This window comes from Lasiosphaeria miniovina, assembly GCF_030549165.1.
Source record: "Lasiosphaeria miniovina strain SMH2392-1A chromosome Unknown B0T26scaffold_8, whole genome shotgun sequence".
In the NCBI taxonomy this organism is placed as follows: Eukaryota; Fungi; Ascomycota; class Sordariomycetes; order Sordariales; family Lasiosphaeriaceae; genus Lasiosphaeria; species Lasiosphaeria miniovina.
The window spans coordinates 1,453,150-1,465,824 of record NW_026848227.1 but is presented as its reverse complement, the minus strand read 5'-3'; the positions used below and the strand labels follow the sequence as shown (position 1 = coordinate 1,465,824).

At 52.7% G+C, this 12,675-nt stretch overlaps 2 protein-coding genes across 2 annotated transcripts; one reads left to right on the top strand and one right to left on the bottom strand.

Annotated features, from left to right (window-relative positions):
• Positions 1-1,179: 1,179 nt before the first annotated feature.
• Positions 1,180-3,512, bottom strand: B0T26DRAFT_806927 (uncharacterized protein; the record flags this gene model as incomplete). The annotated part of the gene is made up of 5 exons (XM_060447211.1): positions 1,180-2,589; positions 2,656-2,940; positions 3,174-3,218; positions 3,352-3,408; positions 3,509-3,512. 5 exons carry the CDS (start codon positions 3,510-3,512, stop codon positions 1,331-1,333), a joined length of 1,650 nt encoding a protein of 549 aa, XP_060290179.1. The 3' UTR covers positions 1,180-1,330.
• A 2,298-nt stretch (positions 3,513-5,810) lies between these two features.
• Positions 5,811-7,028, top strand: B0T26DRAFT_609524 (NAD-dependent deacetylase sirtuin-2; the record flags this gene model as incomplete). Its single annotated transcript, XM_060435878.1, has 2 exons — positions 5,811-5,940; positions 6,139-7,028. Coding segments are annotated over 2 exons (1,020 nt in total), but the record flags the coding sequence as incomplete, so codon positions are not given.
• Positions 7,029-12,675: the final 5,647 nt, after the last annotated feature.

The window sequence follows — 12,675 nt, the reverse complement described above, 5'->3', positions numbered from 1 at the left end:
GCATTGAGGTGAACTCAGTCCATTGGGTGCTATCGACGAAGATTCTAAACTGAGGAGGGAAAGAAGGAAAAGTCCGACAACGCGTCGCGTGCTCGCGAATAAGTTTTCGTCTATCAGTGGGGTAGGTGGGGCCTCGAGGAGGCTTCTGATAGGCCCGGGGGGTCTGGGCGGCTCTGGCTGCTTGAGGGCCAGTTTGGTGGACGGGTCCTCACACCCTCTAGGCTGCTTCCACCCTCGTCGAGGCTGCTTCTACCCTCGAGGCTGCTTCTACCCTCAAAGGCGGTAAAAGTCTCGCTCCGTGCCGAGGCAGCTCAAGCACAGGCAGCTGCCGCCGCTGCCAACGGTGCCGTAGATGGTCTCACAAACGCGATGTCGAGCGCCACATTGGAACAGCAGAATACAGATGCCGGTGACAAAAGCAAGCTAGTACAGATCTACACAGGGCAAGGCGTTAAAGTGCTTTTTATCCCTTTGACCGCGAGAAGACCCCACTCCAGGATTATTCCCGTACCAGACAAGGGTTTGAACCAACTAAAAGTCACGCATTCAACGGTACATCAATTCCCTATCTATTTTGCTGGTGGAATAAGTACCAACAATCGTCCTTGTTACAAAGTGATACATTGCACTGTCGGCAGCCCGACCGGGCACAACAAAGGGCTCGAAGGTCGTGCCGGCCTCGGTGTTAGCCAGCTCATCAGGCAGGTAGGTGCAGCCTCCAACACCCTCGCGCTCGCATGCTGCAGTGCATGCATTAGTAAGGTCATCAGGTAGAACAGCAATAGTAATACAGTCTAGGATTGGGTCGGTTGAGTCCATTTGAAATGTAGTAGAGCGTCAATTACCGCCAAAACAATAGACGCAATGCTTCTCAATGTTTTTATTGTACCTTCGCGTACCCCTGCGATGACAGGGGTAGTGTGGGGTTGATACAACGTGGGGTCTTCTCGCGGTCAAAGGGATAACGTCGTTTGGCTATCTAAGGCTATGAGAAGAGTGTACGGCAATCGGCCCCGGGTATGTAGGGGCAAAGGGGAACAAAGTGTGGTATATTCACACTGGCTAAGAGAGAAGGGATGAGTCATTAGCGGTCAGAGTGGCGAACCTCGCTCCAAACGCCTGTAAATAGAGCCGAGGTGGCGAAAAGACGTTCTGTGTGCAATTACATATGGCCGCGCCGGGCTTTATTGGGGACGGTTATCTAGCTATCCTCGTCGACGGTTGACGTCAATGGGCTCTGGTCGCCGGTGGTACTGGTAGCAGCCTGAGCCGGTTGCTATTGGGGGATAGGGGCGAGAGCCGGGCCGCTGCCGTTTGCTTGCGGCGGCTGTCAGGCATCACTACGGGGCCCACGAGGAGGGCCACCACCGCAACGGGGGGCACTAGGGGCATGGGCACCACGAGCTGGTGCTCGCTGATCTCTAGAGGCTGACCTCCAGTTTTCGCTTTCCATAGCTCGAGACTTGGCAATTGCAGCCGTTTTTCGCACCTCTCGCGATTCTTGTCGCTTTGGCTCCAGCGAGGCAGCAGCCTCTTCGTGACGGGGGGCATTAGGGGCATGGGCACTACGAGTTGGTGCTTGCTGATCTCCAGAGCCTGACCTCCAGTTTCTGCTTTTCATAGCTCGAGACTTGGCAATCCTAGCCGTTTCTCGCGCTTCTCGCAATTCTCGTCGCTTTGGCTCCAGCGAGGCAGCAGCCTCTTTGGCGGCGGCTTCCGCAGCAGCAGCTTCCCTGGCGGCAGGTTCCTTGATAGCATTCTCTTTAGCGATGCGTTTATCTTTCTTTGCCTTTTTATCAGCATGATTCTTGTCTTTGATCGCCTGGATGCGCTTCTCCTCAATTTCTCGGTCCCGTGTTGCTGTGTCGACAGGACGGGCAGCACCGAATGGGCTAGCCTTAGAATCCTTGGCTTCTGTGGCTGGCGCGACCGGGGAGGGCACGGCAGGCATCTCTGAAATAGTCCGCTTGGTGAGATTCAACTTGGGCCTCAACATAGGCAAAGTAGCCGGGTGGCCAGCGGGATAGGGAGGGGCTTCACTACCCTCGCAAGACTGGACGGGAGATTCGCCCGTCAAATCGGGACGCATATTGCTACGCCACTGCGAGTCCTTCTCAGCAGCCGTGGGAACACGCTCAGGGCGGTTGGGACGGTTAGCAAATTTGCGGCGAGGCGGGCGCGAGGTTGACGTCGTCGCCGGGTGGCCTTTGCCTAGGCCCCATTTGGTGGGCGAAGCTCCTCTAGGACCACGAACCGACTCGGAACGGGCGCCATCGTTAGTGCGGAGACGAGAACCATCCCGAGACTCAGGGCGGCGCTTAGCCTGAGGCAATAGAGGCGAAAGCGGTCCGCGTCTCTCCCAGTTGCCAGAGTCTCGGACCTTGCCATTATCGGCTCCTGAGAACTGGCCGGGGGCTCTCTGCTTTCCGAAATCAGACGGACCCCGTCGGTTGCCGCCGCGGTCACCGCCGCGGCTAGGTAAGTCCGTAAGAGGACCCTTGCGTGACCAATCACTGAAATCGCGTGTCGACTCACCACCTCCACTGCTGTACTTGTCCTTGGCACTTCCACTGCCGTACTTATCCTTGACTAAATAAAGACACGCTATTAGATATATTGGAATGTATTTAATAACGCATTGGGTAGACGACTTACGCGGACCAGCAATCTTAATTCTGATGCTTCGTCCTTTGAATGATACGCCATCGCGGGTCAGCGCCTCTTTGAGGCCCTCGAGCTTCTCGAACTCAGCAAATGCGAATCCCTTTGGCTGGTTCTGCTCGCGATCTTCAACCATTTGGACATTGAGAATCTTGTATCCAGAGAAGAAGTCGCTGACGCTCTTGGCAGTGGCGTCGTAGGACAGGTTACCGAGATAAGCCATATATGGTGGCTTATTGGGAAGCGTCTGAGGGACATTATCGCGGATAGAGGAATAGCCTAGATTGAAGGGTCAATAAACCACGTCACAGAAAGGTTATAGGTAGTGACGACTCGGCGAACCTTGTGTGTTTGCGTTATCGTATGAGCCTCTATAGCCACGGCCGCCTGTAGGGAGAGGTTGAGTGCCTGATAGGAGTTAGCGTCTTCTGGCCAAATTCAATTCAGATTACGCCGTATACCAGAACCGGCGTAAACAGAGAGAATACTAAGACGTTGGGGATGCAGCTTACCAATGGTATCCTCGACTTCATCGGCCCACGAACTTCCTCCGTACGCTATTTTGGACGTGGTCAGTTTGACTAATGATGAGGTGTGGTTTGACTGATGATAAGGTGTGGAGGGGGAGACGGCTTGACTGGCCGCCCGCCGAACAATTTGGCAGGCGCCTTGGCGAGGGTGGGAACTCACAAGCATCATTCATAAAGTTGACTAGCGACAACTTCTGGACTTCCTTCTTTTTGGGAGCTAGAGAATCGTGTCAGCTAATAGCGATGTCAAGGAGAAGTTTCAGATTGCAGCCCGAAGGGCGCGCGGGGCTATCCCAAGTACGGGCGGTGGTGCTCACCCATAATTACGGTTTTTAGGTAGACCACGCGCAACAACGGTCAATCGTAACGCGCAACGACGGCCAATCGTAGCGCGTAAGGCAGGCAGAAATCGGTGGGCCGGAGGAGTAAGTCTCGGGACGCTGGGTAGCGTGAGGCGAGTCTTGGGAATCTGCAGTCCAGATGCGGATGCAAATGGCGGGCAGACGGTTGACGGGGAATAAAAGCTATTCGCAGGTTGGTGGGATGTTGGTTCTCAGGTGGTGTTGGAGGTGCGGGCAGAAGCGAAAAGATAAAGTCGAACGAAATAATAAATTAAGGTAGACTTTTTTCTGCTCTATCGGGAAGTGCGGACACCGTGCGAACCCGCACTACCGTTCCAAACAGGCTTAGCTCCGCCCAGGGCAGCCTGAACTCAAGCAGGACTTTCTGTTGCGCACAAAGAAAAATAGCTTAAATTGAAGTGTATATAGTTCTAATCTGTTTTTGGAAAAACAAAAGAGGAAATGATGCACAGGACAGAATTGAAATTAACGCATGGGATGGACCAGACTACCTCAAAGGCTGCTGTTCACTCTGATATCAAAGGCAAGTAATCTCGTATTATGGTGGGGGATTAACGACTGCTGTTCACTCTGATGTCAAAGACAGGTAGTCTTTGTTCTCCAAGACAAGTCATTGTAGGGGATTAACGACCGCTACTATTCACTCCTACATCTTAGGCTGCTATTTACTACATCACAAGTTGCTATTTACTACATCTTAAGGCTGCTGTTCACCTATTTGCATGTCAAAGGCAGGTAATCTTCATTCTCTAAGAACTGAAGTCATAGTGGGGGATTAACAACGCTACTATTTTCTCCTGCATGTCAAAGGCTGCTGTTTACTGCATCTCAGGCTGCTGTTACTGCATCTCAAGGCTGCTGCCCCCTGTTTGCCTCAACGGCTGCTATCCACCTGTTTGAATCCTGTCTGTATCCTGTTTATATCCAAACGCAACTGTGGACGCTGAGTGTCGGTGATGACACATCCCGGGCTGCCTAGAAACCAACGTGAAGCTGATTGTGGGTGATGAGGATCCCGGCTGCCTACGCGAGCAGCTAACACAACACGCCGAGGCAAGATCGAGGCAACAGGGCGGGCACGTAGAGCTGGCTACCAGACAGCAAGACAGGGCAGCGGCGGCCAACCGTAGCAGGGGCGGTTAACCGTAGATGCGGCAGACAAGTCCGAGGCAACTTGCAGACAAAGGCAGACTGTATGCTCCGTTTTGCCCAGCAGTTGCTAGTTATTTCCAGACGTCAACTCTGCTATATATCGCTAATCTTCAAAGACTCAAACTGATATCTTGAGATTATATAGGGGATTAACAACCATGCTGCTCACTGAGAAAGCAAACGGAAGCTGCGTGCCGGTGATGACTCTACAGACTGCCGACTTGAAAACCACGGTGGAAGCTACGAGTAGGTGATGACGGGGAGCAGACAAGGCGGGGTTGCCTCTTGCGTTATTCTACCTCTGCGTTATTCTGCCCGTTGCGTTACTGCCTAGGAGATGGTTATTTCCATGCTCAAGACGCTACGCTTCTATATGTATAGACGTCTCTGCGGTATGTTGGTAATCTTCTAAGGCAAACCGATATTTCCAAGACAAACTGATATCTCGAGATTATAGGGGATTAACGACCATCATCTAGATTTGCTGCTAACTCCTGCTTGCATGCAAACGGAAGCTACGAGGTGGGATGAATCACCGCAGGCAAGCAGATAAGCGGGGCTGGCCTGCGTTATCTCCTACGCGCCCAGGAAAGCTAGTTAAACCAGCAAACCGTATCCACAAATATTCACACTGTAGCCTCGGGGTCAGCTTTTCTTCACTTTGACACCCATAATTTTCTCTTTATCGAGCGTAACAAAATCATTCGGCACATATTTCAACCGCCGACCTATTGATTACTCTTCAACCTCGGGGTCAGCATTTCTTCACTTTGACACCTATAATTTTCTCCTTCTCGAGCGTAACAAAATCATTTTGTACACATTTCAACCGCCGACCTGTCGATTACCCTACAACCTCTCACCTTTTTCCGGCATTGCTCCTCGTCATCTCACATCTCATCTCGCCCTCGCCCGCCGCCCACGGCCTGCCACTGACGCAGAAATCCAGCCAAGAGGGACAGAAAGCAAAAAACGCAGCATGGATCCGGACAAGTCCGTCGTCGGCGATGACAAGTCCGTCGTCAGCGATGACCAGTCCGTCGTCAGCGATGACAAGCCCGTCGTCAGCGATGACCAGTCCGTTGTCAGCGATGACAAGCCCGTCGTCAGCGATTACACGCCTGCCGTCACGCTGGCCGAGCGCAGCCTGGCCGCCGTCGCCGATCACATCAGATCCGGCAAGGCCCACCGCATTGTCGTTATGACGGGCGCCGGCATCTCCACGGCCGCGGGAAGTAAGTACACCTAATTGGGCATCAATTGCCCCTCTCTCGTGGGCTTTGTCCTCGGACTACTCTTTTCTCTCCGGCCTTTATTCTCTTTTCTCTCGTGGCCTTTATCCTCGGACTACTCTCTTCTCTTGTGGCCTTTATCCTCGGACTGCTCTCTTCTCTGGGACTTTGTCCTTGGACTGCTTGCTGATCCGCTAATAGTCCCCGACTTCCGGTCGTCCGAGACGGGCCTGTACGCTCACCTCGCGGCGCTCAATCTGCCCTACCCCGAGGCCGTGTTCGACCTCGACTTTTTCAGAACGAACCCCAAGCCGTTCTACGTGCTGGCTAAGGACTTGTATCCGGGCACCTTCTGCCCCACCATCTCGCACGTCTTTATCGGCCTGCTCGCGTCCAAGGGGCTCCTGGCCCAGCTCTTCACGCAAAACATTGACTGCCTTGAGCGCGCCGCCGGCATCCCCGCTGACCTCATCGTCGAGGCCCACGGCAGCTTCGCCAGCCAACGCTGCATCGACTGCGGGGCGCCATTCCCCGACGACAAGATGCGCGAGCACGTGGCCCGCGCCGAGGTGCCGCGCTGCATCCATAGCCAGGCTAAGGGCTACGGCCGCTACAACCGCTTCGTTTGCAACCGGGCTAGCAGCCACGGCCGCTGCATCGGCCTCTGCGTCGGCCTGGTCAAGCCCGACATTGTCTTCTTCCACAAGGCCCTGCCCGAACTCTTTTACGAGCGCTGGAACCTGGCCGAGACGGCCGACTTCGCCCTAGTCCTCGGCACCAGCCTCTCGGTCAACCCCTTTGCCGCGCTGCCTGACTCAGTGCCCGAGCCCGTGCCGCGAGTGCTGTTCAACTCGGAGCGCGTGGGCTCTCTGGGCACTCGTGCCGACGACGTGTTGGTTCTGGGCGACTGCGACACGGGCGTGCGGAAGCTGGCCGACGCGCTGGGTTGGCGTGACAAACTGGAAACCGAGTGGCGTCAACTGGTGGGAGACCAGGAAGCCGGGCGGCAGTTGCAAGGTATGACGAAACGTGTACGAGACGAGGTGGCCCAACTGGCTAGCCAAGTCGACCAGGTACTGCACTTGGATGACAAAGACAATGATGCTGACAATGAGGTGAACAGTGATGTCCAAGATCCAGGACAAGCAGAACTCCCTAAAGTCTCCGCAGGAGCCAGTCCAGACCACAGGAGCCAGTCCAGAAGTCTCCGCAGGAGCCAGTCCAAGATTGGGCTTAGCATGACCTTCACAGAATCGCCTAAGCATGGCCGTTGGCAACATCTATTTTGACCCTATCGTTCCCATAGCAACTTTTAGCAGCGACGTCACTGCCGCCAACTACTCCCATTCTGCGCTACGGCGTCACATTAGGGGAGCTTTAGGAACATCACCCCTGGGTTTATTTTCTAGGGGCATCATCTACGTCGATTAATAAACTTAGAACGCCAAGGTCCGTCGCCTTTCTGGGTGGGGTAGTACGTTGGTGGAGTATCCCGGAGGAAGATACCCGCCGTCTAGTCTCTATCATAGACCATTATAGCGACGTCTTACCACCCCGAACCGGACGGACCGAAGCGATGCGAATCTCTACCTCGCCGATTGAGGTTTTTACATTTGTTAGCTTATTTGATAGACAGGACGCTGAGGTCATCTGGCCAGCGGAGCGACTTTTTCTACTACTTGTCAGGATGGACACGGAACACTGGTCTTTGAAGGTGCACAAGAATTTGTCGCCCAGATGGAGGCAAGGAAGTCGGCGGGAAATATGAAGTCTCCAACCATGGCCCGTTCAGAGACTATGCCAACAGGGGAGGTATACGATGGTTGTTTCAGATAGAAGACATGGCGAAAAGGAGCACTTGGTAGCTATTCAGGTATCTGCAGACAGAGATAGAAGCGAATCCAGAACTAAATGATATCAAGTGATTCGTTGCAAATTGTGCCAAGCCTCGGTCTGGGAAATTCCCGGCATGTGTCGTAAACAACACGTGAGAACACGCCACATTACGACCTTGAACAAACCCGAATTTTTCTCCGCATGTCCCGTAGTATGCGGTTGTGGATTCTAGCACGACGCTACGCAAACAGCAAGTAGGAGCGTCACTCAGCAAAAAGCTTGTGTGCTCAGCTAAAATTTATACTACTTAGCAAAACTTGTGTACTACAACTTGTGAATTAGGAGTCGAGGCGTAGAGGAAGGTTTGAAAAGTCCAAGGCCAAGAGCGGGTGCCACAGCTTGTGTACTATAGGCATGGGGGTTTGCGGTTGCCTTGGCGGGGGAAGCTAGGAAGGTAAAAAGTCCACAGCGGGTGCCGGTAGCGAACAACTTGGGACTGCTCAGCAAAAAACTTGTGTGCTACTCAGCAAAAGCTTGTGTGCTTGGCTACAACTTGTGTGCTACTCAGCAAAACGTGTGTACTACTCAGCAAAACGTGTGTACTACTCAGCAAAACGTGTGTACTACTTAGCAAACAACTTGTGAATTAGGGGTCGAGGCGCGGAGGAAGGTTTGAAAAGTCCACGCAAGGAGCGGTTGCCGACAGCAAACTGTGTCTACTGGGGGGGCTTCACGCTTGCCCTGGCGGAGAGTGACGTAGAAGCAAAAACTTGTGTACTCCCCAGTTGTGTCTACTCAGCTAAAACTTGTATACCACTCGGCAAAAACTTGTGAATTAGGCAATCGAGGCGCAGAGAAAGATTTGAAAAGTCCACAGCTAAGAGCGGGTGCCAACAAAACAGCTCGTGTACTTCTCAGCAAAAACTTGTGCCGACAAGGCAAGGGGGCTTCGCGCTTGCCATGGCGGGGATTAAGAGCCAGAAAGGCAAAGGTCCACAGCCAAGAGCGTTGCCGGCAGCAAACAACTTTGTACACCGCTGGCACGAATGCAAATCAGTCAAATATAGTACCCTGACTGACTGTATTTGAGGCTCAAACGTGGTTATTTATTTGCAAGAATGCCGTATTTGACTGATTTGTAAATATTTGCCGGCATCTTCCGCTACACCAAAAAGTCCCGAAGCTCGGAAAACTTTATTTCCTTGCCCAATTCTTCAAACACGTGATGGAATTGAAGGTATCGTCGCCTAGGCTATGCCTCTGCGTACCAAAAACCGGTTTTCCGTTACTGAAGCCCCTTTCCGGCTCTGATGACATAGATGGAATAGATATCAAGTCCAAAGCCATCTTTAACAATCGTGGCCAACGGTCCTGACGGACAAACCACCGAGATTTCATGTCTTCAACCTGCCAGACACCCTCTGCAAGGTATTCAGCCAGTTTGTCCTTCAGGTTCGGTCGTCAGGCGGGTCGGGTCGTCAAGCGGGTTGTAGTAGTCATGACCGACAAGAACAGCACCCGGGCCGGTACAAGGCGCCTGTGCCGGGGGGTGCCTGTGCTGGTAATTCCGGCGCCGAGGGAGCCTCGACGGCATACTCCGTCAGGTAGAGGTTGCGGCATTCCCTGTATGCCTTTGAGGACCGCTCCTCTCCCAAGGACCGCTCTTCTCCCAAGAACCTATCCACCCACTTCATTTTGTGCCTCGGGTGTAATATCATGGCCGCCCAGCAATCTGGGCTCTCTTCCGACAATATAGTACATTTTCTGAGCTCCTGAATAGAAAGACCAATGCTTCTACGAAGGAAGAATATGTACCATCCCCCACCCCCCACCCGATCACCCCCCCACCCGATCACCCCTTTTACACCAAAACACTCTTATACTTCCTTATGTGGCAATTACATGACGAAACCCAGTGGCGAAGATTACGCATCATAGATTCCAGCACCTTCTAGGCCATTCCATCTGACAGGTAGCTCTAGCGGCCGCCAAGAGGGAAGAAGGTGGGGTAATGGACGCCGCAAAACTACTATCAATACCATGTTTCAGCACATTTTCAACCACTCGGACGTCGGCGTTCGCATGGTAACCGGCCTCGGCATTATCACAACAGCTAATGGCAGCGTCTAGCTACCTTCCGTCAGGGCCCAGATTCGCATTGTTGCTCCAATCAACCCTGCGGGTGGCTTGGTGGCAGACAACTTGAAGATTCTGATGGACTGGCAGTCGGACGATTTCGTTGTTCAGCCACGGGTCGCGAACATGGACCTCCTGTCTGGTCTTAAGATGCGACAGCACCTCTATTTTGGCACGCCCCCTGGCAATCATGTTCTTCTTGTCTCGCAGAAGAGAGATGCCCTTCTCACTCATCTCCCTGCCCGCTAAGCTGGCTAGCGGAAATACCTAGGTATTTAATCAAGGTATCCCATACGACTTGGCCATCGTTTACAACACATATAGGCCGCGGGAACGGGCAGAAAACCCGGGCTTCAGCGCAATTAGAAAGGCCCTCTTATTTTCCCCAATAACTAGAATCCACCGTCTTGTCGCTGCACCAGCAGGCATATGTTATCGAGGCCTGCTGCCTCGCACTTTGGGCAACGATAGCTCTGGTTTCACATGCACGGTCGTAAGTACACGCTGCAGATGGGCATCCCGAACCTAGCCTGCGAGAGCAAGCCGCTGATGAGGTCGTATGCCAGAGAAAATCATGACAAGTCGCTTTACGAAGCTCTTCGAGGATCACAACCTCGTCCTTGAGACGCAGTTTACCGCGCCGGGTCGATCCACGACTATAGCCTTTGAGCGTGTAGTCTCTTTCATCTGGCAGGAGCGTTCAACGCTATTCCGCGTGCCAGACTTGTAGCAATCTTCTCATTAAAAACAATACCGGATTGGCTCATACGGTTCACAGCCTCATTTTTATACTGCAAGGTGTGTGCAAAGAGGACCCTTTCGTCAATTGCAGCACTCTTGCTTTTTGCCGATCGAGTTTGACACTACGCACCTCCGGTTCGACAGCGAGAATCGCAAATGTTCTCCCCCTCAAGTCACTTGCGGAAGCTGAGTGCATGTCAATTTACACGCCAAACAACCCGAACAATAAAGTAAGAGAGAAGGGGGTGCTTTTGCGCAGGCGAGAGAAGGGAGTCAATTAGCAAGAAGCAGGTAAAGCTGGGCTCTATTTCACAGCGGATTGTTCACGTAACAGCTGGTTAGGCTAGATGGGGAGCGAGAGTTATGAAATTGCTCTTGTTCTGGTTGCTCGTCGGAAACCTTGACCAAACCTTAATAACGTATTATATATATGTGACGAACCCGGTTCGTACTGGACAGTCTGCAAGAGGCGGGTGCTCCCCTTGACCACGCCGCCTCCCTCTTGACCACGCTGCCTCTCCCTTAACCACGCCGCCGAAGCCGCCAGCCGTCGTCTCCTTGACCACGCCGCCAGCCGTCCTCTCCTTGACTACGCTACCGAAGCCTGGAGGCAAAACTTGCTCAATCGCAGCCCGCCATTTAAAGGCCGTCACCAAAGGCGAATATTCCCTAATCTAGGTTTAGTCGAAGCAGGCACCTTAAAACCAACCGCTAACAATGTGTTGGATTGGCTATTGTCAGATAGACAAGGGTTGCATGTGGAATAGAGCTCATCCCAGCTGAGCTCTGGTGTGGTCATCCGAGGTGAAAAGAGGCTCAGGGGAGCTGAAATGAAGTGGCCAGTTCAGCTGGTGTGGCTGCTTTTGCCACCACCATTGCCACCATTTACAACTATAATAGAGGCCCTCTGGCAGGACCAAAAAGAACAAGGAGGACGGATCAAGGAAGAAAGTTGAAGTGCTGAATCCAACACAATGCAGCTCAGAAAGCTCGCTACTCGGTGGCAGCGGCACATCAGATGCGGAAGTGCCCCCGTTTCAACCGACTTCCAGCTGCCTTGGGTACGAAGCAACAGGCCAAATACGTATGCGTTCTCCGTACTGTACATACGGCCAGCAAATTGCGCGCTGCTGAAAGAGAGGGGTTTTCTTGGGCTAGGCCCAGAAGGTTGCCCTTGGTGAGCTATTTTGATGATTGGAGATTCGGGTTTTAATAAGTGTTGACTGCGTAGTAGCCTCTTGAGAGTTGTGTAGTCGTCTTCGGCTTGCGAATCCGCATGATTACGGCTGCGAAACGCTTCGGGTTGTACTATTTCAACTATCAAGAGCAAACCTTGCAACAAACACCCAGCAGCGGCTATGATTCCAACGCTAGGGACTCACCTCGGAATTTCTCACATGTAGTGCAATCGTCTTCAAGTCTAAGCGGCAATCAAGATTGACCGTAGCAACGATATTCCTGATTCGAGTCAGCCTACTGCCTCTTCATTACGGAAAAAAGGTGTGGTCAGTTGATCTAGAAGATATAGATACGGACCTAGCTGAGGTTGCGAGAGGGAAAGAGGCGGAAAAAAAAGATGCCGTCTTCAAAGTCCGATTTCTCAACAGCGAGCAAGAGCGCCGAGGAGAGAAGTAACTACTTTTGTACAGAAATAGGTAGCGAAGGTGAGGATGCGATTTTTTTATAGACAGAGATCTTGTCACGTAGAAATCGACGACTAAAGTCAACTGAGTGCGGGGATGCAGGCCTGTTGCCCTCAATCGTGCGCGCTTGGCCCGGGTTGCTGTTTTACTAGAGAACACAACCGAGAGCAACAGTCTTTATCTGCAGTCTCCGTGTCAAACTCTCGCCGACCAACGAAAAACCCCGTTCCGCAAGCCTTGGATGATGCGAGCTTTGGGGAAGTAGAGAAAGCACCGAGTCGCCCTAAGGTACAATTTGCGACGCAGCGAAGCGAGCAAAGTCGACAAAACAAGATAAAATGTCGGCTTGCCGTGCGAGCCGTGTTCAAAATGTGCACTATCT